The 26,613-nt window shown below is 36.7% G+C and overlaps 1 protein-coding gene across 2 annotated transcripts in view; it reads left to right on the top strand.

Annotated features, from left to right (window-relative positions):
* Window positions 1–26,613, top strand: part of LOC5568344 (protein similar) — a 408,921-nt gene that overhangs the window by 2,778 nt on the left and 379,530 nt on the right. The window contains exon 1 of one of the 2 annotated variants that reach the window (XM_021854994.1): window positions 25,365–25,932. The exons of the other annotated variant lie outside the window; for it this stretch is intronic. Coding sequence (XP_021710686.1) covers window positions 25,514–25,932 — 419 coding nt within the window. The 5' untranslated portion in view covers window positions 25,365–25,513. Of the gene's footprint in view, window positions 1–25,364; window positions 25,933–26,613 lie in introns of those variants that run through there. 2 annotated transcript variants of the gene reach the window in all.

The following is a 26,613-nucleotide window of genomic DNA, read 5'->3' as shown; positions in this document are numbered from 1 at the left end:
AAGAAAGCTCTCAGTTAATAACTGTGGAAGTGCTCATTAAAACACTAAGCTGAGAAGCAGGCCCTGTCCTAGTAAGGACGTTAATGCCAAGAAGAACAATAAGTGTTTCGCTGGGACAATCGAAAAAGTGAACATTTTCAAGTAAGCTTTATTGATTTTTAATGAAAAAATTGCTTTTAAAAATTCCAATAAAAACTCTAATCTCCTAGTTTTTGTTTTGGATATTTTTATACTCTTGGATCCTGTTTGGTTTCATTGTGGTACCTGTTGGGTCTCTTTTAAGTTCCTATCTGGTCTCTTTTTTGCTATTTTCAGGCATGAGGTCTCTGAAGTTCCTATTTCTAAAATACTCAGTCGCTGAAAATGCATCACCTTCAATGATAGATAAGGAACGGTATTTGAAAATAAGAATGCGCAAACAATTAAACTAGAGGGATTGATCCCAATTCATTGATCGTCGCTTGTTTTTCATATTGAATAGAGTGATTAATATTTGTGATCAAATATCTTATATAGGGTGTCCAAGAAAGTCACGACTTAACCACATTACCCTTTCTAGACTAGTGCAGATAAAAATCTGATTTTCACACATTTTATTCTTGCACTTATCAGAGCAGAGCAGATTTTGAATTTTGAGCGATTTATTTGCTCCCTGTTTGATGGTGTTTTTTTTTCTAGAAGCTCTTATCAGTTTTGCACAAATCGCTTTATTTTTGAGTGACTTTGTGGTACGAAATTTGTGGTAGTTCATAAAGTAAGTACAATGAAAATCTGAAAAAAATATATTTATCATTGCCGATAGATTTAATGATTAGCCTATCACTTATTTCAATGGAAATTAAAATCCTTATTATGTAAAATTTAAATAGAAACTGACAATCCAATTTCAGCTGTGGTCGATTTATAAAAGGGTCAAAACCAAGTCCACATGTTAAGACGTGTAAAAATCTATAATTTTTACCTGTGCAAAAATATAGATATTTGACATACCTAAGTAAATCCTAAATAAATTATTTTTATTTATATTCAAAATATCTGAAAAGTTATGATTCTGTGAAGTTATCTCATATGGAGGCAAAAACTAGTGATTTTTTAGAACTCTACCATTTTGTCAAATGTTTTTCTAGCAAAGCCAAATAAAATTTCTAACAAACATTTTTGTGGAACATCTTAGATACAATGTACTTGAACTCACTACATTGAAGGATTTTGATAAAAATAGTTAATAAATAGTTTGATATTGATAGTTTCAACAAAACACAAAAGTAGGGTCTGTCCTGGCTAGATAAGAGTTGATTTTCTAAAATCAAATTTTTTTAACGTAAAAGGTTATTTTACCAAACAAAATTTTCACAGGCAGCTCTTAAAATGCACCAAGAAAAAATACAAACATATTTTTATGTGTGAAAGAATATTATGATTCTAGTTATCAAATTCGTGCCCATACTTTCTGGGACACCATATATTAGCGTGCATATTGATTAAAAGATTAAGGGGGCAGGATCCGTCATCAATTTGAAAACTTTCAAAAGTAGTTTTTATTTAAAATCACGAAAGTTTACACGAAAATGTGTTCACTGTACTTACATAGTCGACGTAAGCGTCAAGATTTTTTTCCACGCAGGTATCTAGATGGAGGTAAGAACAAACGCTTACTCCCAAAAAACAAGCGAAAGTTGTTTTATTGTTCATGTCTTTCTGAATGCTCTATGACTTATTTAAAAAGCATTATTTTAAATACAGTGATAATCCATGGCTGATTTCCCGAGCTTTGGATCAACCAAAAGTTTAAAACAATGCGACAGTAAAAGCCTTTAGGATTTCCAGGGATCCCTCGACAATTTGCTCCAGGACTTCCCTCAGAGATTCCTGAAGTAATTCCCCCTAAGCCTTCCAAGAATTCTACTATTGTATTTCAAGGGCATTCCATCAGGATTTTTCCAGGAATCCGTCCATAGCTTCCTCCAAGAATCAAGGGATTCGTCCTGAGATTCTGCAAGATCCAGATATTCTGCATTCTGCAAGAAATTCCTACAAACAAATCTCATGAGATTCTTTTAATCAGTAACCGCCCAGCAAAAAAAGAAGGAAAAAAGTTCAAATTGATGCCATTTGATGTCTATTTTTTGTCTAGTTTTTCGACGACTGTTATAATTTTTAGAAATGTTCACCAGTGCGGAGTTATCACAAGATGATGAAGTTTGATACCCAAATTGGACAATTTAGAAGAAAAAAAAATTGACCTATCTAGCACCGGCTTCACGGAGGACCGGTAGAGAAATGAAAAATTACCCAAGACCAAAGCTGGTCCCTTCGTTCTCGTTATGACTTCTCATATGACATCTTTAGTTGAAACGATAAGCAGAATTGCCAGATTTATACGACTTGGTTGGATAAAATTTGTCGAAAAAGGAAGTTAGGACCAGTTTTATTCGATCCAGTGGACATTTCCAACTATTTTAATGGGCTCCAAAACTAGACCTCCATACGATTTCATTCAAGCTAAAACGAAGACAATCCGTTAAGAATTGCCGGAAGAGCAGCAATTTGAGCTTTTTATATCATTTACTGAGAGTCCAATCGGGGATTTCGTCAGTAATTTACACATGAATACTTCAAGGTATGATTGCAAGAATTCCTTCTAGAGATTGCTTCAGTAATTACCTCTGATATCTTGAGTATATAGTAAGTTTTCCAACAGTTTATTCAAGAATTCCTTCACGGTTTCATTCAATTACTTCCCCTGGTTTCATTTAGAAGTTTCTCTTTAGATTCCTTCCAAAATTTCCTAGATACATTTCTCTTGAATTTCTTGCACAAATGCTTCAATGGATTCTTTCTGTTAATCCTTTTCAATTCTTCAGATTTTTGTGCCGGTATTTCTCCAAGATTTCGATAATTTCTCATAAGCCTCATCCAGAACTACTTTAGAGATTGCTTCAATTATAATAATTCCTGGAATTTCTTGTGAAATTCGTCCAGATACAACCATAGGTGTTCTTCTACAGCTAACCGGCTTTGAATTCTCGGAGAAAAACACTGAAAGAATTTCTTGAGAAATTGGAATCTCTGCATAAATTCCTAGTAGGTTGCTTGACATGAATTTTTCTTCTATCTCTAGAAACTTCTTGAGATTCCTAAAAATCTTTTGGGGAAATGGAAAAATCGCAGAAAGGAATTTCTGTGGGAATCCCTGGAAGAAGACGTAAACGACCTATATTCGGATAACAGTCCCATGTTCTATGGGATTTCCTATATGCATGGGACTGTTATGCGAACTTGTGCATACAGGAAATCCTAGTTTGATCATCTCAAGGAACGCCTAGAGTAATTCACAGGGATTCCTCAACTGTAGAGCAATTAGAGAGCTTTCCTGAAAAATCACCGGAGCTACTCCTTTAGCAATGTTTTAAATATTCTGTTGAGGAATCTCTGGAGAAATCAGAAATCTATGCAAGGGATAGGAGGGATAACAGTGCACGATAAAACTCATCTAAACAAGCTCAAAACCTGGGAACACTATTAATATTAGATATTCGTGAATTGTTTATAAAGTCAGTAAAATACAACACCTGCCTCCCATGGGAAATAAGCGAACAAAATGGGTCTTATCAACGCTATCTCCCTCTTTGGGGCTCTCGTTCGCTGCTGTTATTTATCAAGCTTGTTATAACTTGCGAAACAATGCCGGTAATGGAGCGATATAGATAGGATGTTTTTCTTCGCTTGCTTTGATCGTGCTCCTAAATCAAATGAGAACCAAATTTGCAATGCCTGGTCGGCACTAGAATGTGTGCTTGCAGCACTATTCAGGTGTTCATCAAAGTGCTGCTTTCACCTTTTGATCACCTCTCGTTCGTCCGCTGCTTATCCTTGCACATTTGGCTGGCGGAACGAAGCTGCATTTGTTTCGGTCATAAATATTACACGTTCTACCGGGTCCTACTTCAAAATCTCCCTGCACTTTTTGTCAAACCAATCGTCCCGTCGACTTCGTCCCACCTACCCCGACGTTGTTGCTTTTAGTTGCATCTTTGATTTTAAATTTCTATCGCCAGCTTTTTTTAAAGAGCAGGATAGGGGTTTCCCCGAGAGCTTATCAGAGTCTTATTTATCTGAATATTGCAGCGAAACATAAAATGTTGTATGAAGTCCATTTTGCTACACATCTGTGAAGTAGCAATATTAAATAAACTGTTACACTCAAATGATTAAAAATAAACAGCTAGAATAACGTAAATACATTTATTATTGGAGTGTGAATGAACACAATACTTGCGACTCCATTGGATTTCATTTGTACTATGAATCTTCTGCAAGCCTCTTGCACGAAGATTGATTGAGGAAATAATTTATACGAATCGGATTGAGTACACTCCTCGGACACATACAAACTCGCAATCAAAGTTTAAATATGTGCATAAGTCCCACCAAACTGCATGTATAAAGAAGAACCGAAAAAATCGCATCCATGATCCTTCGTCCTCGGCGGAAAAGACGACTTAAGAGATTCTACCACGACCGGCTTTCGCTCAGCTGGACGAACAGCACTGAATTCATAATTGCCATCAGTGAGGGCGATTTATTTTTATCGAAAGTTCACTTAAACAAGAAAACGAAGACTGAAGACTCAAAGAAGAAAAGCTGCTCGATCTTGCATCGCAAGGCAGGGGCGTTGGAAGATGGGCTGCTTGATAAGCTGTAAGGCTTTTTAGAGAGAGCATGCTGTAATCTACGCACATTACTGTCTCTCGGCAGCTCGCTATAATACCGGTTCCCGACGTTTGCTATGGCTTATTTCCCTGCTAGTAGCGCTTGGTAGCATGCGGTATCATCTGCTTCATTTTAATGACCTAAATTATTTGCTACTTATCGCTTGCTTTGAGACGAAGTCTCTTGGACACGGCTTATAGAATGAATAGAATGTCACTTAAACTTTATTTTCAATCAAACACTTGATTGTCCCGTCGAGTGGAAAAGAATAAGAAAACGTTTTCGCGTGGGATGATTAATACCACATCAATAATGGAGCACGTTCCGAAGTGTCACCCGGACGATCGAAGTTGATCTCGAATGAAAAGGCGTTCGATCGAGAAGAGGAAACCGCACAGATGCTAACTATGACAGACGGGATCGTGCATTGCATGCAGATGGTAGGCCATTAATATTCGTCTGCGCAGATTGGAATATCTACCATCCTACTTTGCATTGTCGGAATAAGCGTTTAGGATGGAAAGGGGACAATTTGTTTTGTAAAATAAAACAATGCAATTTTACTACTGTGAATCGACGACGTCTGGCGTAGAGGACGGTTATGACGCAAATCGATTGATCACGAAGAGCGTTTTATAAATTAATATTGCGGTTTCTGAATGGGACCGGTCGGAACTGATTTTATATGGAGACATTGATTATGGAAGCATCATTCTTTTGATCGTTATTATATATGTATGATGGCAATGCAATAGTGCTTTCAGATTGTAGTAATGGTTGTACTATTGTTGATCGAACAGCAAAAAATAACATTTAGAACTTCGGCTTTTTTGGGTTACAGGTAGCTATTAGGTGAGAAGTAAATGGATGATCAAGGAAAAAGTATCTAGGCTGTTCTGGAACTTGTTAGTTTTGTTTTGATTTATTAGTGTTTTAGCAAGTCTGTGATAATGGTATCTGATTATATGTATAAATTTGAATAACTGAGTTATATTTAGAAAATCCATGTCAACGAAATAGTGATTGGTTTTTTATATCATCATAAAAATATGCAATCAAACTTACTTTTATCAAGGCTCTTTGGTTATTTTTTTTATCCGATCTACAATGGATTCCGTATTGATGAAAAATATATTTAAATGCGTAAGATTCTTCTTCTTGGCAATACGTCCCCACTGGGACAGAGCTTGCTTTTCTTTAACGTGAAAGTCAGAGAGTCATCTTGGGGACCTTCCTTAGCCGAGTGGTTAGAGTCCGCGGCTACAAAGCGAAGCCATGCTGAAGATGTCTGTATTCGATTCCCAGTCGGTCCAGGATCTTTTCGTAATGGAAATTTCCTTGATTTTCCTGGGCATAGAGTATCATCGTACCTGCCATACGATATACGAATGCAAAAATGGCACCTTGGCAAAGAAAGCTCTCAGTTAATAACTGTGGAAGTGCTCATTAAGCACTAAGCTGAGAAGTAAGCTCTGTCCCAGTGAGGACGTTAATGGCAAGAAGCAAAAAAAAAAAAATCATCTCAGAATCCAAAGATGGCATACACAATGGCCGACTTGTGCTCCTACTCACGTTTTCAAAGGCACTAAACTGGAGAAATAGTTGGTAAACGTTTCTGATCTTCTTATGTTAAGCTTACTGTATGTGCACAAAGCCAAAATAAAAAGTGTACTGTTGTTGGATGGTTCCAACGCGAGATTAGTGCCTTTGAAGTTTTAGTGAAAGCTTTCATTGCCTAATTTTTCAATTTTATATCGTTTGGCAAGTACGATGATACCTACAGGGTTGGTGGTCTAATGATTACCGCTTCTACTTCATGAGCAGAAGGTCATGGGTTCAATCTCAGGCTCGTCCCTTTTCTCGTACTTTTTAGTTGTTTTTTTCACTTGCTTCTATCTTCCAATCTTAATCTATCACAGTTGATCTATTCATTCATAATATTTGCTAGAACCAGAGACGGACAAGTAACTGTTTCCCTACGCTTCCATTCCTCCATCATTATAGTTACTTGAGCCTGATGCATAGGCAGTCTACTAACCAAGAAGTAAACCTCTTTGCAATACAATTACCACCCCTGCACCTTCCCGCATGAACTGGCGTAGAAGCAGAGGTATATTCGATCTTGTGTAGGCCAGTTTTAAATGCATCATCAATTCCTCCCTCTTCTCCTGATGCATTCTAACGTGACAGGCGACATTGTTGCTCAAAAATAGAAGATCATCATCACTTATTCACATAGGGTGACTGTTAGTCCCAAGCATTTATCTGGTTGGTTCCTCGTGTAAGTACAGCTAATCCGGCAATACTGGAGAAGTATCCACAGGCGGCCAATCAAGCTCAAGTGTGTGATACTATATTCCCAAGGAAGTAAGGGAAATTTTCATTATGATAAGTTCCTGAACAGACGGGGAATTGAATAAAAACTACTATTATGCAATTTCTTATCGTAATTGGGTGTTTTTCATCACGCCAAACTGTTATGAAACGGCCTACTTTCCTGCACTGAAGTATGCAGTGCAGGAATAGTCATTACGCAACTGAAATCAGTGCTGTAATGATTAATTACGCAACGCGTTCTCATTACGCAACTGTTTTGAGTTGCGTAATGAATCATAAAACAACATTTTTTCAGAAATTGTAAAATAATGGTGAATGCATTCCTATTATTCCTTGTTACTATTACGGAACAAGTTGCAGAATGATGATTTTTACAGCACGAGTCGTAAATTTAGGATAATTACGACGAGTGCTGTGAAAATCAAGTTCTGTAACGAGTTACGTACAACATTGTTTACAATTTCGTAGAAGACCTCTTGAGGATATCAGAAATTATATCGGAATGCATTCACCATCATTTTACAATTTGTGAAAAATTGTTGTGAAATGATTCATTACGCAACTCAAAATAGTTGCGTAATGAGAAAGCGTTGCGTAATGAATCATTACAGCCCTGGTTTCAGTTGCGTAAAGACTATTCCCGCACTGCATACTTCAGTGCAGGAAAGTAGGCCATTTCATGACAGATTGGTGTGATGAAAAACAGCCTATTACGATGAGAAATTGCAAAAATAACTTTTTTTTAGTTTCAGTGACCATTTCCATCAAATTGCCAATTATCATGTTTTATGTTAAATAATAAGTGATTTTGAATGTTTTGAGAGAGGATTGTACTTTTGGCCAGCATTTGTATGGAGTTCGGTCTGTTAGAAAAACCTATGACTTTTTTAAATGAATATCAACAAACAGCCAAAATCGTATGAATGAGTCGAAAATTAGTGTTAGGTAAAAAATTGGCGCTTTTCCTCTGATAATATCTATTGAGTTTTCCATTTCCGATTTCTAGTCAATGCATTTTCCAAACCCGTAGAACCCGGGAGCAACTTGTTGCTTGCGATCGATCGCTCGACACTCCCGAATTAGTTTAAACAAAAATAATTGAACGAGCCGCGGGGCAAAATGGTAATAAGGGGAAATACCTTTGATTTGAGTTTAAAAACAGATTTGGCACCGGTAACCTTAAGACCTCTTAAAGAATGCTTCAAAACCACCGTTAGAACCGTGTGGAAAATCTGATTAAACTTCATATTTTCACGAAAATACGAAAATTTGTTTTATTTACCAGGGTGTCTACTACCTGAAAAAACCTGGCATTATCAGGGATTTTTTTAACCTAGAAAAAAACCTGGAATTCTCAGGGAATTCCGGCTATTTCGTAAATTACGAAAATCTCATAAGATTTTGAGTGTCAATAAGCTTTGCATATAGATTTTTCTAGTATAATTAGGGATTGTATTTACAACAGGATTTTGTGCACAAAATTGTATAGATTGTGAAATATGTTTTTAATATAAACAGAACTTATATGAAACATGTAGAAACGGGGCTATATAGTCATAGCAGATCAAAGCTACCTTATCAGGATAATAGTCTATAAATACATGCCATGGCAGCAAAACGTGCAAATTCATGATTCAAATCAGGCTTTAATCAAGTTTTTGCTCAAAACTCTCACATATGTACATATTTCCTTCTTGTACATTATGTTTTGCAAGAGTTTTGCCAGTCATAATCACATTTTGCCCAGTATAGAATAAAACTATCTATTCTAAGTAACCTTTTTTACAAAATACAATCGTGGTCGGAAAAGAGATTTTAAGACTTATGATCGACTTGCTACATCGATATTTCACCCAAAAATACCAATTGGTGTATGGACAGTCCCTAAGGATGATTAATGTTAACTCTTCTTGTTAGTAGTATTGGTATGTTCAATTGGGCTCAACAATGACTTGCAAAGTCATTGTTCATCAGTTTCGACGTGGCCTTTTCTGATATTTGTCCAGAATTAAGGTATTCAAACGTAAAAATATGTCATACAGTCGAAGCTCGTTATAACGACTACTTTTATAGTGATAAAAGCTCTCTATAGCGACATATTTCGGTCCCTTGGAAAATATTTCAATGTTACCATTATTCTTTATAGCGACTTTTCTCTATAACGACGGTCCCATGCGATGTCGTTATAACAAGCTTCGAAAGGTCGCAGTTAATAACTCACAGAGTACTAAACTGAAAACCAGGCTCTGTTTCAGTAGGGACATAACATCAAGTAGAGCTGATTTGAATATTGAAGAAATGTGTAAACAAAAGCTAGAAATCTTCCAGAAAAATTAATCAAACAAAACTATCGTGTTAATGTGAAGCACATTACCTTTGAATAATTGTCGTTTGTATTTCCACTAAACCAACAGCTACTCATTCCGCGACACAACAATCAACATTGAGCGACTAGGTTTGCGTGCTTTGCATGCATTCTATACACTAGCCACTAGACACGAACCGAAAATTGATACTGTTGTTGTTATTAATAACAGTGACAATAAGAAACTAAGCTGGAAGAAATCATCACCTCACACCAATACAAAGCAACACTACTGGTTGGACCCTATTTAAATACACATTAAAAACGACTGGACAAAGCGCGCCTAGCCTTGTGAAGTTACTTGCTCTGAAATCTCGTGCATGCAGACTGAGCGACCGAGATTACATTGGCTTCTAAACGCATAATAGAGGCTTATGCGCGAGCGACAAGGGCTTTGTCTGCGCTATTAGTTTGTGCTGGTCAGTCTTAGATAAACACAAAAACTTAAGGCCTGGACGAACGGAACGGTTCTTGTTGCTATAAATATATATACCGGTCTTCTCGTTGCGTTGGTGTCACAAGCGGTCAAAATTTTTGAGATGCACCATGACAAGCGAAATGAAGAAGAAAATTGATTTCTACAAGCCTATATCTAGCAGACAAGAAGTACAACGTTCCCAATTCCTCTAGGCGAATACGTGTACAGTGATTTTCGATTAGTGACGATATAAATGCGTTTTTCAACATGATCTTGTTTTGCTACTTTTTGTTTCTGTATTTTTTTCTTTCAAGACTATATAATATGTAAGGTTTAAAAGAAGCAACTATTCAGAACCATATTTTTAGCAGAAAAAAAGAAGGTAACTGCAAATATACATATTACGCCAACTGAATCGTAGTGAATCATAAATCTTATTTTGTACCGATGTATGATTAATGAATGATTAGTTATTGTGTCTACCTAAATGTTTTGTTAAATTTTCCTAGACACGAAGTTCGAAGTTCGAAGATTCTTCTCATATTTGGCCCGTTGACTATCGTACCAACCCAAAGTTAGAACATACCAAAACTATTCAATTTTCAGTTCAGTTTATATTTTTATTAAATATTTTATTTAAATTGTTCTACATATTCTTAGCTACTTAATTTTATGAATGATTCAAATTCTTAATTTCAAATACTGTGTGTTTCAACAATGTTTCTAGAATGACTTCCTTCGGCATTTAAAAAATGCTACACGCAAGGATTCTCTAATTGTAACATGATTATAAAAAGACAAGATTTGGACACAACTTTCACGGATAACATCGGCAAGATTATCACAAATTTTTTTCACCAGAATTTCATAGCCTGGATTTTCAACGAATTCAATACATATTTTGTTTAAATCCGGGGCAAAATTACAATATACCGCTATATAACATTTTGCTAGAATCTTAAGCGAATTTATTCTACAATTTTGAGCAGCTTCCTTTTGAAACGTTTAGCATCAAATTAGGCAAACTTTTAAGCACTCTCATAGATTTCAAGGTAAAATTTCGAAATGATTGTGGTGTGATTCCAAAGGAATCCTAGGCACGATTCTTGAACTTAAAGATTTTCGTAAAAGCTTGATCAGGATTTTAGCACATTTCGGGTCGGATTCTGACAGAATTCAAAGTATTATTTTTATAAAATCCTGAGCATTATTTGCACAGAATCCAAAAATGTTGGGGTAAATTCTTCAAAATATTCTGCAAGAGATTATTATATAGTTTTGAAAGAAACTCTCACAATATCCAGCAGAATGATTAGCAGGAATTATCTGTTAATCAATTTGTTCAAATGAAATTTACTTCATTCACTGATTTTTGTCAGATTTTATGAACTTCATTTATTTACTTTTGTCAGACTTGCGAACGACACGAATTTGTTTTTGTGATTTGGCCCGCAGTTCAAAAAGGTTGGGCAGGCTCGATATAAACTATTAATATTAATTTACCTAAAATCGAGAAACATAATAAAAACCTTCAGACATATTTGTAACATATTGAGATAAATAATGATTTCTGTTCAATGACTTTATAACACAAAGAAAGACAAGTAAGTCACATCATGAACATAGCGAATAGTAATTTTACATAATTAACTCAGAATTTCATACATAACTTAAATTTCTATTCAAACTCAATTAAAAGACATTATATAAATGATCGAGGCGAATGACTCTGTAGTTAAATTCTCTCTAAATAATAATAATAATGGTCATATTAATGAATTTTCCTTCCATTCCAGCAAACACGTCATTCCTATAGAAAACTTAAAGACCCCGGGATCCCGGGCAAAGCTCAAATTTTAATCCCGAATTCCGCGACAACGAAAATAGACACTCCACGTGTAACTAGTTTGATTTGTTCCTTGTTGTTGGTCTGAAGGATATTCAACTGGTTCTTCTCAACATAAAAAAAGCAATCGACCGTGTTTAGCTTGAAGATTTAGTTGTAAATTATTTAGAACAATTCAAAGCAATCTTTCAAATCACACACTTCAGATAAAATATCATAATTTCAATTCTAATGGGCTCCTTGTAAGAGTGGGTGTTTTCAAACAGAGCTTATTTTGTGTCTGCAATAATGCCGGTAGCGAGGAAAAAATGCATTGTGCTAGACACATCGGTTCTACCAAAGCGGCCTAGCATCGCCGATATAAAACTAATAATAAAGCTAGATATGTCGCTTGTGGAAAACATCCAAATGCATAACGAAAAACATGTAATTTATTTGGCTCAACTGAAACTCAAAGAATTGAAGAATTATATAGACAAGTATATACAATTTTTTTTTATCAAATTGATATGGGTATTCGGCTCCGTTATGCCTAGCGCGTTTGAGCCTTCCAAATAAAGAATTATTTAAAAAGTCTTGCGAGCTCACGATGATCACTTTTTTACCCCAATAACCACTTGGCCATCTGAGATGTTCAGATACAGGAGGCCGGATGTCTTAGTATGCAATCCCGGAGAACCAATCCAAATCAAATGTTGATTTCCGTACTGTGTAACATAAAATATATTATATATTTACTCGACAAAAGATGGCCATCGGAACCGTTTGTGATCGTTTTGAACATAGGTAATCATTTTAGGTTCAGTTTTAGAACCCCGTTTTTGGTCTAAGAACTGAATTTTATCAGCGAAACATCAAATAAAACTGTTACAGCAAATTAGAACTTGTAAAAATGGAACATTCTAGACGTATAGGGGCCATTGTGAGTTTTATTCAGTAGCTCTGGTATTTGGTTACGGAATACAACTAGGAAAGAATTATCTTGTGACACAAAAATGCAAATATGAAGAAAATTTTCACCATTAGAAATATGAAATCCAATTGTTTCGTAAAGGTAAACCAGTCATTCATTCCATCCCATTTTTCGATCTTCTGAGCATGATATAGATGGAATTGTGAGATATTATCATAGAGCTCTGTGATCGATTTTTTGTTAATATCTTATGCTCAGATGAGTCATCTTGAGTTCAGCAATCCACTTGACGAAAATCCACTCATTTGACAAACAATTGTTAGTGGAAAACTAAATACAAAGCTAACCCGGCAAATTCCCAACTAAATGAAAATCATCAATCACAAGCAAGAACAGTAAATAATATTTATTAAAATAAATCTCGTTTTAAGTTCTCATTAACTTTTTCAGGGTTTGCAGCATTTTCCATTCACGTCTGTTAGAAAATCGGAAGAAGAATATAAAATGCTAATTATATGAAGCAATACAGTTGTTGGATTCAATAAACATAAATTAAGTTGATAATCAGAAAGATTGCATGTTTCTTGATTTCAATAAATCTACATAATTAAACTTTGACTTTTGTAATTTATTCATCGATCATGTACCTACAACTATTCCCATGTCGAACTCTGATTACCTCACACGTATATTGAATAGTCGGGGCACGTGGCAGTCCGTTGATTTGAAAATGGTTCCTAGCGGTAATAATTATGTTGCTTTCACTCCAACTTTCGGCTAAACTAAAATTCTGTTTGAAAGCCATTTAGTTCAAATGACATAAGCTACGAATCATCGTTAAATCGGTTCACAGCCTTTCAAAATTGTCTCCCAAAGAAACCACCACATAAAGTTTACAATTTTTGGGGGATAAACAAACTGTCCGTGAAACCAATGATCAATCTGGATTTTCCCGATAACTGGATAGCTGAAAACTCAGCTCGCTTATTAGGGAAGATCCCGATATGTTTACTAAACGAATCCAAAACAATCTTCCCGGCCACTCTATGCCAAAAATAAATCATGAGTTTTTTTTTCTTCTATACACTGCCAATTCAGATTACCGACCCCAGTAAAATTTTACTGGGTTTTGGAATTACGGTTTTTTCGGTAATTTTTACGATTATCAAAAAAACCCAGTAAGGTATCGTGGGGCAAGTGGGTAATGGAATTCGCATAGTTGAGATTCTTCAAATTCTAGAGACTTTATATTGAAACAAATGAGGTCGTGTATATTTTTTAGCTTGACTTCCACCAAATATAAGCGGCATGCTGAAATTGATTTTTATGAAAAATTAAAGAAAAAAATACAGAAAAAGTTTTTAAAAAATGTCTCCTTACTTTTCACTTTCCCCAAAAGTGGGGCAAGTGAAAAGTTTACCGTTTTAAACAATAAATTCAAAAACAAACAGTTATATTCACGATTTCTATTAGCTTTAACATTTGTTAAGGCTTCCCAATGAACAACAACATAAGTAACATGTAAACAAAGAAAATGTTAGTCTTTTCACTTGAATTTTCTTCTGTTCAGTTATGTTAGTTGAAATGATTCGACAACATTATAACTGCAACATTTCCAATGTTAGTTCTTACATTATAGGACAGCAATTGCATTTCTGCTCTGTAGAATTTCCACCGCTCGTTATTTGTTTTTGAGAAAGTCGGATATGACGTCGGATAACTCTTCGGGAGAAATCAAACGGAATCCTTCAATAACGTACTTCGAATCTTTTTTATGTCGATAGACCTATACTCCATTTTTATGTTTTGAACTAGCTTTACATAGACATTCCACGAGATTTCCGTGTGTTCTCTAATATTGCAACTTTTCAGTCAACGTCTTCCTTTTAATTGGCTGCTCGAAGTAGACATATTAATATTGTAATGTTTGGCAACATCTTTTAGAGAAGTTCCATGATTTCTAATAGCTTTAACGCTTGAGTATAGTGTTTCTTGAATTATCAGCACGTCATGTTTTTCTATGATAATTGCGAATCATGTTTACTTAAGGCTACTTAAAGAGAAAACACAAATTCAATCTCTAATGATAAACTTTTCACTTGCCCCACCTGATAAGAAAATTGACGGTGTTTAAATTTAGTTATTTTTAGGTCTACGTCGAATTAATTCTGAAACTTTTTTTATTGCAGTTTGAAACTGTCACAGAGGACAACCAAGTAGTGGTACAGGAAATTATTTTCCGCAACTTTTTTCCACTGAAAATGTTAAAATAAGATTGTACGCCGCCAACTTGTTACGGAGTAACAGTTGACAGGATAACAATTTTTCGCTTTATTATGCAATAATGACTGAAAAATCTCAGAAATCCCTTACCTATCGTAATGTTCTCAATGGCCTCAAAGGTTTACGCATGAGTTTAAAACGTTAATTCACATATTCAGTAAAATATATCAATTGTTTTCACTTACCCCATTTACCCACTTGCCCCGCGGTACCTTAAACCAAAATATGTTTTGATTGATGGAAATTACTGACTTCCCTGGGCTTGGAATTATATTTTCCAGGGAGCGATGAATTTTGATAATTGATCGCTGTTGTTAGTAGTTTTGATTAGATGTTGGGTGAATTTCAAAGCAATGGCAACCTCTTTATTACAAAATTTAGATTTTATCTTCTGACCTAAAGTCTCTGGTTAAACTACTGTACTATGCAGTTGGGCTGCACTACGCTATCACTCATCAAAATTACTTTCACTTCGGGAAAATATAATTTCAAACTGGCGAGAAGATTACAGACTGAGGGTGGGTTAGGAGCACAATCAGACCCTTGAATGTGCAATGTGGGGTAGTAATTGGGAATGCCATTGACGGTTTGTAATCTTCTACGAGGTTTTCGAAAACCAACAGGGCGCGTGCACCGGGTTGCGGATAGGAGCAAAGGGAGATCAATAGCATCTACTTAAAATAATAGAGCAAAAAGCCGTTCCATGATTAGGTAATGTTTAGCGATCTTCTATGGTGTTCTAGTACTATAAAATTCTTTACTCTCTGGGAATTCTGGCCTTGATAATATCAATAGTGATAAAAACATAAAATAATATCTAATATTTAATAAGTACAATGTAGCTTCAATGTAGTAATAAATGAAATAAAATCAATTTTCTATACTTGACAAGGTTTTGAAGACAATCAATGAGTGAAAGAACTACCTATTAGAAAAGCCACATCAGCTAAGGCTATACATATACAAATGTTGGTCATAGGGTCATGGCGAGCATTCGGTATGTATGTCTATGACTGATTCTTATCTAATAGGGGCACTAGAAGACCACGCGGACAATTTCGAAACAAATTATTTTTATACATCGGTCTTACGATCCGAAAGGCTCAGCTATGCTGCAAAGTTTTTGTAAGCTATTCATTATTACTGTTTAATTGTTTATAATTCTAACAAAACTACATAATTAACTCATTACTAATCACTGTTCCTATATTCTCTTTTTCTCTCCTTCTTATCTGTTGCATGATTATGAGCATCACTAATATAATGCATGAGCATGCACAATAAGAATAATTTCAGGATTGAAAGCAGTACATGGATACCTGGATAGAATAGCTTCGAAAAAGATGGTCAAAATAGAATATTTCTGGTCAGGGAAGTATCATCATCAAGGGTATGTAAATTTTTTCCATTATTAACTAATAGATTACACAAACAAATGAACTAATAATATCAAATATTTTTTATATAAATCAGCATCGTCAATCAGTGCAAAAACAGATAAAGTTTGTAAAGTTATCACCATCGATTGAATTGCGCTCTTTATAGTAATGTTCAATCAGTATCAAAATCTCCTAAAGCGTCGCATCGTGCCATCAGCAACCCTTTGCATCATTCTCATATTGTTATTATTTTGTTGTTTATAAAATTTCTAGAAAACGATCAGCATACTCTTTCTTACTTGTACAATGGCCGATCTATCTGAAATTTTAATAAGTCAAATCATCTATCTTAAATTTTAATAAGTCAAATCAAACTTCAAAACTCAAATTAAATTGCTTTCAGCACATTTACATTTTGCAGCATTAATCGCATTACTGTGTCAAGTCTTCTCCAATTCCCTATACCCTACCCCAACCCTTCTTATCCTTTCCGATGGTGTTCAAGTGGTCCGCATAGACTATTACGGCCATTACCTATCCCTTCCCCCGGCTTTGGACTGACTTGCGCTCTCATTGCCCCACCAAACGCTGCAAAATGAAAATGAAAATGATTGATGGAAATTACTGACTTAGTCAGTAAAATTGTAGAGCGTTTTTACAGGCTTGCCAGTATCCCATGCTTCATGCTTTACTTCAAAGTAAAACCCAATCGACATGGACATGGACATCGACATGCATTTTTCGTGAGAATAAACATCTACGGTATACTCATATCTCAGTGGAAGTAATAGAAAAATGTGTGACAAAATCATTATTTGGTTGGTTTACATACAATAGGCAAACTCAATGATGCTGATGAATTTACCTCTTGTATGATAACCAACCGAATTTACCAACGTAAGCAGTTAAATCGTGCTGAGCCTTTTTGGTTGCTTAAAATGGTTGAGTTTCTCACTAAATTTCGACTACTTACCACGAGAAAGCGTAAAATAGGTGCAGGAAAAGTTTGGTTGCCAACACCGTGTCTCCCGGCGCCGGACGATTTTACAGCAGGAGATTCTCATTTGACAATTTCCCGCATGCGCATCAGTTTGTTTTGATTTGATTTTGACGACAAGTCAGTAAAAGACATCAACTACTGAATAGTCGGTAATTTTTTTTACTGATTTTTTGGCCTGTTCGGTAATGTTGCAAAAATGAGTCTGACATCTATCGTAGTTCAGTAAAAAGTAAAAATTATCACTGAACGTCAGAAGTTTTCAATCAAAAAGCTGAATGTTCGGTATTTTTTATGATTTACAATTCGTACCCAGTATTAAAAATTACCGAACAAGCAAATCGTGATTGAGTGTGTATGTTTGGCTGGTGGTCTATATTCAAGTTTTACGTTTCCGAGTTTGAGCATGATTGACCTAGAGCTCTGCCTAAAGTAATTCCGCCTTATTGAAAACCTATAATATTTTCGAAATTTTGCTTCTCTTCTTGTTTGATAGAATCAATGAACTCATATGTTCCCGAATTTTGCTAGATATAATTTAAATGCGTGATAATTCAAACAGATAGTGTGACATAAAAGAATATCTTACAATTATTAACCAACCTGTTGATCCTATAACCAAGGAAAACGATTACTTGTGTACTTCCAAGTAATATACACCTGTTTCGTACAAAATTATGCAAACACTAATATTGTTGCGTGATCTGGTCTGTCTAGGAAATGCGCAACGCGAAAAAGTTCAACATATCCAACAATAAATCAAACGTTCCACTTGTATCTGTATGTCACTATCTGAAAAACGCCCAGAACTATAAAATATCCAAGTCAACGACATCGCCATGGCTTTATTATCGTATTTGAAATCTCACAGTTGTCTTTTCGGTAGCTTGAGTGCGCAAAGTTGTTTCTGTTTTGGAGGAAACACTTCGAAGAGGCCCGGTTTCCTCAATGATGTTGAGGCCTCCGCTGCGTTCACTATGGTTGATGATGGTATCTGGAGGGTTGGGGGAAGGAATGCTGTGTGGCGGGGTTGTTGTTGATGCCGATAGTTGTGGCGCTAGTGACTCAAATGTATCTTGAATTTATTTTTGTTTACCATGAATCGTCGTTTCTTGGTGAGTCTGAGGGCCACGGTAGGTTGTTTTTATTTTTATGCTTTTTTTCTGTATATGCTACGGTGGGAATTACGCTTGGGATTTATTTATGAATCACTTATGTTAAGCCTTTTCATTCATTGCTCTGTGTAACTAGTGAATATCATTTTATTAATTAATTATTTTCCTATTGCTTTCTTTTCAGGTATACCATTCAGTTTTCTAGTATAGCTAATAACTTTGTTCAGGTTATTATTACGTAAGTTAATTATTGCAAATCTTTGCTAAACCGGTTTGGGTTATGTGCACTTAAACGCGTGTAAGTGTAATTATAGGTTGTAAATACCTTAGAATCCATTCTCTACTCCAGCACACGAGTAAATTATTCTAATTTTGAATTTGTAAACAAGGTAGTTGTTATTAACAGAATCTACGTTGTAAAAATGTTGAAATTACAAGACTCATATCACGTAATTTCGATAGTTTGCATAACATTGTCCAATAACTGTATAAATCCCTTCATCTCTTTGTTGTTGCAAACCTACGAAGCCATGTTGAATTCTATTTATATTTTTAGATGTCTCCAAATTTATAGATACTGATGCTAATTAGCAAAGTACACCCATTGATCCACATGCCCTATAGCAGGCCATTATGGGCTCATGTGATTCCAGTAAAACAAATAACTTGAGGCTTTTCGTAAATCTGTCGGTCAACGCACGGCTCAATGCGCTTGAATGCTAGGGCCAAAAACCAATTACTGTTGCACGATTTCAGTCCTCTGTCAGTCGGCCGTTGTGTCATTCTTAATGACTATTTGATGGAGACGGCCAGGCGACGGTAAGAGAAGACCGAAAAGAAATGATACCTACCATTTCGAAACATGCGTAGATGTAGAATGCTACTGGAAATATTCCTTCGCTAATTGAAAATTTGCTGATTTATGAGTATGTGTAAATGAATCGCCAAAAACCTTTCAAGGTAAAACTGGACTTTAATCGATAATTGACGGTTGTTTATCGAACGGGCCTAGGTCAGGGTGATAACTTGAAGTTCATGGAAACTATCACGATGGCGTGTCGGTTCATACCCACAGCTCGTTCACACTTCCTCGATCATTCGATTGCTTCTTCTTGAATTGGATGATCATACGTTAATGACTTGCAAGAACTGTTGGCGATAACAGTGTCAGTTCATGTTGCATGATACGTGTGCGTACAAAATCCGTACACCAGCCAGGCAACCTTGGTGAAACTTCCGAAACCGTTTGGTTTCCAGAGCCGAAATGCATTTGTTGTTATGCTTTTAACTTTTCAATGGAAAAGAGTCATTGGTTGCAAAACAGGTTTATCAGCTACGGACACAGATTCAAGAACAAATTAGTAGAATTGTTGATTTGATATTTTATAGTCTTATTAAAAATTGTAGACAGTATAATAAGAGAAACATTGCCAGGTATACAAAATCCTCTTTCTCGAATAAGTGACATACATCACTGAGTTCCGAAGACCGCTATTATCAGAAATAGTCTATCATTTTTTTTCTACCCAGTTATTGTCTATAACTAAACATCTATACGTGAAATATAGATATCGCACAAAAATATAAGCGACAGAAAAAATGCCATTTGGACATGATCTCGGAAAATCCGGAACATCTTCGGTGTCCGGTGGCTAAGCAAGTTATTGAAACTAGACTAAATTTTTCTTCGATTGCTTCCGGATGCATCCAATTTTAAACTAGACCAAATTTGCCGTCGACTGCTTCTGGATGCATCCAATATCATCCATTTTTCATAAAGTTATAAGTATTTGAATTTAGGCAAAAATTTGCCTATCTCAATCATTTTGCCTATTCCCTGTAGTTCCTGGAGGGAACTCGGGAGCAATCCCTGGAAGAATCTAGAGAAAAGCATATAGGAATCCTTGGAGGAATCCATGGAGAAATTTCTGGAGAAATCTCTGGAGGAATCCATGAAAAGATTTTCCAAAAAGAATTATTGTAGAGTTTTTACTGGAGGATTTTTTGTAGAGATTTTTCTAACGATATTTCTTGGAGGAATCCCTGGAGGATTTTTCCACCGCCCAGAATGAATATCTGGAAAAATTCCTGGGGAATCTGAAGGATTATCTAGTCTTTGAAGTTAGTCATGAACCGACTTTCCTGGTGGTAGCTTTAGTATGATTCCTGAAGGAAATTTTTGAGGCATCATTTAAGAAATTCGTGTCGGAATTCCTTAACCTTCCTTAGTCCCTAACAAAAAGTTGCAAATTGCGACTTAGGGTCGTTTTTGACCCAAAAATTTAAACAGCTCGCAAAAATTAGTGTGTTGACCGAATTTAGTTCTGTTGGGCTTAAATGAAGGGCACACATGTCTAGTTTCAGAAACCCTCCCGGAGATCCAGATTTGGTCACTGTGGCCACCGGGAACCTTCTTCTTCTTTCTGGCGTTACGTCCCAATTGGGACAAAGCCTGCTACTCAGCTTAGTGTTCTTATGAGCACTTCCACAGTTATTAACTGAGAGCTTTCTATGCCAATTGACCATTTTTGCATGTGTATATCGTGTGGCAGGTACGAAGATACTCTATGCCCTGGGATGTCGAGAAAATTTCCAACCCGAAATGATCCTCGACTGGTGGGATTCAAACCCACGACCCTCAGCTTGGTCTTGCTGAATAGCTGCGCGTTTACCGCTACGGCCACCGGGAACCTGCTACATCTGAAAAAAAAGTCCCTTTAGATACCCTTACTTTGAAGACCTGTAGTTTGGTAACTAAACAAGTAATCTGAATCGTCCTCATATTGCTGAATAAGTATTTACGTGGACTGTGAATAGAGATTCTCAAATCACTTAGTTATTCATACCCGGTTTCGGAAAACCGGGACATCCGAAAAGTAAGTTTCCATCGCAGTTCTGTATTAATTACATATCACATCGATACGATTCGGTTGATGGATATTTTGGCATATTTTTTTTCTGTAATAAGGAACCATTTACCAACGCACACTCCCTGAAAAATTCGGTCTAGTATGGTCCATGCGGAACCGGTTCTTGGAGTCCCGGGAGGTGGTCAATCTGGACAATTCGATGTAATTACTCAGATTTATGCCCCAAAACCAAATTAATTGTGCTCAATTCTTTACGATTTTTCATTTTTGGATGTATTTTGCCAAAAGAAGGAATAGATGTTGATTCTGGTCCTTTTGGATCAGCGGAATGGCCACCGGGAAACCCGTAATATGGGAGCACAAAGTTTTAGCACCAAAAGTAGGCATGCGACGGCTCAATCTCCATGATTTTGAATACCTGTGACTCTGCTAGTTCAATTTTAGATGAATGGCCACTTTGGTTCTTCTGGCCCACCGATCTAACCCAGGAATGACCACCGGAGATACCCGTATTGTGAGACATTTCAGTTTTTGTACCAAAACAAGGCATGCGACGGCTCAATCTCCATGATTTTGAATACCTGTGACTCTTCTAGTTCAATTTTAGAGGAATGAACACTCTGGCTCATTGTTACCTCGAAATAACCCAGGAATTGCCACCCCGAATATATCCGAATTGTGGGACATTTCAGGTTTTGTTCCAAAACTAGGCATGCGACGGCTCATTCTTCATGATTCTGGATACCTGCGCAATTTTTGATGAATGACCATTTTGGTTATTTTGACCCACCGAAATAAACAAGGAATGACCACCGGAGATACCCGCATTGTGGGTTATTTCAGTTTTTGTACCAAAACTATGTATGCGACGGCTCAATCTTCATAATTTTGAACCCCTGTGACTCTTCTAGTTCAATTTTAGATGAGTGACCACTCTGGCACATTGTTACCACGAAATAACCCAGGAATGGCCACCGGAGATACCAATATTGTGGGACATTTCAGTTTTTGTACCAAAACTAGGCATGTGTCTTTGATGCGACGGCTCATTCTTCATGATTCTGGATACCTGTGATTCTTCTAGTGCAATTTTAGATGAATGACCGCTTTGGTTCTTCTGGCCCACCGAAATAACCCAGGAATGACCACCGGAGATACCCGTAATTCTTGGGTTATTTCGGTAGTAAAGAAGAACCAAAGTGATAATTAATCAATAATTGAACTAGAAAAGTCACAGGTATTCAAAATCATGAAGATTGAACCGTTGCATACCTAGTTTTGGTACAAAAACTGAAATATCCCACAATACGGGTATATCCGGTGGTCATTCCTGGGTTATTTCGGTGGGCGCATGATTATTTTTGGTGCTTAAACCTTGTGGTCCCATATTACGGGTTTCCCGGTGGCCATTCCGATGCTCCAAGAGGGCCAGATTAACCATGAGGACGATTCAGATTACTTGTTTAGTTACCAAACTACAGTTCGTCAAAGTAAGGGTCTCTAAAGGGACTTTTTTCAGATGTAGCAGGTGCCCGGTGGCCACAGTGACCAAATCCGGATCTCCGGGAGGGTTTCTGAAACTAGACATGTGTGCCCTTCGTTTAAGCCCAACAGAACTAAATTCGGTCAACACACTGATTTTTGCGAGCTGTTTAAATTTTTGGGTCGATAACGACCCTAAGTCACAATTTGTTACTCCCCTAGGGGTCATTCAAAATTTTTGTTTCCACAAAAACAAAATTTCCCACGAAAAATAGTTGTCAGAAAGTTTCAAATTGCTAGGTTATTGCAATCAAAAGTTACATTGATTTGAATTTTGAAATGGGTCGAAAAAAACCTAAGGTCCTTACTAAGGTTAATGAATTCCTGGTGGTCCTGATTCCTGGAAGAATCCCGGAAGAAAAGTCCGGAATAATTCCTGGACGAACGTCAAGATGATTACTTTCTTCAAGGACACCAACACGTTAATGCTTCCAGTGGACTATTTGCCCTTCTGGAGCAATTTCTGAAGAAAGCCCTGAAAACATCTCTGCAAGAATCCTTGTAGAGATTTTACTAGAGGAGTCCTTGAAGTCTCTGAATGATTTTCTAGATGAAACTCTGAAGGAATACTAAACGAAATCGCATGAAAAATCCCTGTAGAAATCTCCGGAGAAAGTCCGAAGTATTCCTGGAAGAATTCCTGAATCAGATCTTGGCAAATTTTTTGGAGAATGTTCTGAAAGAATCGCAGTTTAGATTTTACTGCAGAAATCTATGAAGGAATCTCTGAAGACATTCCTACAGGAACTCCTTGCAAAATCTCTGAATTTCTTGCTGGAATCCCTTGTCAAATTCCTGGAGCAACTCCTGGAGGAATTGCTGAAGGTATTCCTGGCGCTCTATCAAAACCGGTCTAGAAAAGCTGGTAACAAACGCAAGTTCTACCCGGAGGAATCTCCGGTAAAAGCCCTAGTGGAACTTCTGGAGAAATCGCTGTAGAGGTTATCTTGTAGGAATTTCTGGTGAAATCCTATAGATAAAACATGATTTATGATTTGTCGAATGATACCGATTTGTTATATTATTTTTTCTTATTTGACTGTAACTGAAAGGGTCTTCCAGTTTGATAATTTTATGTTTGGGATGCGGTAAACGCGCAGCTTTTCAGCAAGACTAACCTGAGGGGCATGGGTTCGAATCCCACCGGTTGAGGATGTGTGTGGATTAGAAATTCTCTTGACTTACCATAGCATAGAGTATCTTCATACCTGCCACATGGATATACACTTGCAAATATAGTTAATCAGTAAAGGAATCATTAAATAACAGTATAATTTCTCATAGGAACACTGCTGAGAAGCAGGTTCTATCTCGCTTGAAATAAAACGCCAGAAACAAGAAGAATTTTATGTTTGATTTTTTGGCATGGCGACTATTTAGATCTGGAAGAAAAATGATGACCTTTGTGCTGTCGCATTATGGAACTATGTAATGGTCTGAAAATGTCCACACCACCGGATTACTCCGACCAAATCCGGCCAAATCTAATTGTTGGCCCTTTTGATGTCTTGATGCTCTTGTAAATCGGAGCGAAAAACCATTAAATTTGAAACGTCTTACCATACATGTGAATATAATATGTACCAGTTCCTTCTGAAACATGTTCATGGTGCCCAGAATGGCCATACTGACCATATCTTTCATATAAAGCTAAAAAAGCAAAAATCGGTTTAAAAATGGAAAATTGAGAGCATAATATGTTACTTTTTTGTAGCGTTGCTCATAGAGGTCGCTGAAAGCTTCTTTTAGCACGAAAATGTAAATTTTTAAAAGGAAAAGTCAGTAAATTTCAGATAAAAATTTCTTTTCTTTACAAAGCTACAGTACTTTTACCGATTGACCAAAAATGATCCCAATGCACGAGGAAGGTTAAGAGTCGTATATTTCCTCTCTGTCCATGAATCATATCACTGACGAAAGGGAATTCAAATATCTGTTTCCTCTCTTATCAATCGATACCCTTCCCGTGATGATTGTGGAGGGGCAGAGGTATTTTCGGGTTTTAGAAGCTAAGAATTATAATTGAAAAAATAAAACTATTTCAATCACGAGAAAAACACATTCGATTTATATTTATTGTAAGATCAAAATATAATACAACGCTGAAAATCTTAACTTTTTTTCTGTGTACAACATTTGAAAAAGCTCTGCCAGAACTGTAGCTTGTGACGGAAACTCCACTGTTTTCCCACAGATGCCAGCACCAGTTCTCGTTTACAATCATGTCAATCTTTCTTATCTGTCCTATTTGACTAACTCACCTGTCAGCGGTGCTTAAGCTCCTGGATTTCGTCGTTCTGCCTTCAATTGGGCATCTTGCAAACGGGAATTTCGATAAGACGTTGGTCTTGGTCATTGCGGTCTGTCGGTGTATTGAGTCGTTGAATGAAAGAAGGGACTTTTATCGCACCCTGAGCAGTAACGAGTAGCTGACGGTGATAAGAAAACTGTCTGTCTAAACGGGAGACGAATAAGAGCATAAGCCGGCGATTGGCTTACAGCTGATTAGGCCCGAATTGCGACAACTGGAGCATTGCGAATCATCACCCCAATCATTCGCGGATATTCACGGCTTACGGATGTCGTTCTGTGCAGGTCGATTTTCGAGAGTGATTCGGCGCGTTCGGTGGATATTTTCTTTAAGTGCTTCTGAGTGTTTCATCGGTTTGGATATCATAACACGTGCTTTTCTGTAGATTCGTGTATATCAGTGAAAACATATTTTTCTCTCCAAAATGATGCAAAATTGGAATGGCAGTTCTGAAGTGTACGGGAACGATTGTTCCTCGTTCTACACCCCACAAGAAAATTATTACCATCATGGTAAAAGTTATCAAAATTTCGGTGGATTTCAGCAATCGACGGTTTACAACGAAATGTCGGTAGTTAACAACGCGGGCTTTCAATGCCCCCCGCAAGCACCTGTTGCTTATCAGCAATCCACTATGGTACCTACGGCGCCGGCTCCGGTGTACACTCATCAACAGCCTTCGCCGGTCATGAACCCAGCGTACATGGAACAACCGTATCCACTGCCGAATTATCCGCCCTGCCAAGGTCCTCCGGGTGGCCCTTGGAATTACGGTTACTGTTACGGTTTCTACGGCGAGGCTCCTTGTGCCTATGTGGACGTCGTCGACATGGAAGACTTCATGTAAGTGCTCAATGATGATTGGCTCTTCGAAGACACCAATCAAACGGTGTCTTCGATTGAAGATTAGCAATAACCACTTGATAATGGTTTGTGCATCGGAAATATCTATTGGAATTGTGAGCATTTGATTGGTTGATTGAGACTTCTATATACAATTTAAAAAATGTGAAAAACTGGTCCTTTCAATAAAATTTTTGACAGTATATTTGTAAGTAGTGTTATGATATATAAAGACACACAGAGCTCGATTGTTGTTCATTTATGTCCCACTTATATGCATAGAAGCAAAAAACCTTAGATGTTGCTGAATTTGATCAGCATGAGTAATTTGGTTGTGTTGACATCGTTTTATTGCCGTCTATTTGACCGTTACGATAAACATGTCTCTACTGTACAATCTACCTATTAATGTGCGTATTTATGAAGATAATGTGAGATACAGTCCGTTTCTGCAAATAGAAATGGAGTTTCACAAAAAGATGAAATTTTATTTCAACTCCCAACTTCAAACGTTACATAACATACTATAGTGTAAAAATTCAGGTTACAGTCTACTCTCCACATCTCGATTACCAAAGGACCATCGACAATGGGAGAGATCGATACATAGAACAAATTGTTGATGAAAAGTAGGTTGAAAATCACTCCGTTACCAGGAAAATTGAAAACAAACAATGTCAT

The sequence above is a fragment of the Aedes aegypti genome, chromosome 1 (genome assembly GCF_002204515.2).
Source record: "Aedes aegypti strain LVP_AGWG chromosome 1, AaegL5.0 Primary Assembly, whole genome shotgun sequence".
NCBI classification, from domain to species: domain Eukaryota; kingdom Metazoa; phylum Arthropoda; class Insecta; order Diptera; family Culicidae; genus Aedes; species Aedes aegypti.
The sequence above is the reverse complement of the archived record's forward strand: the minus strand, read 5'-3'. Positions and strand labels throughout refer to the sequence as shown.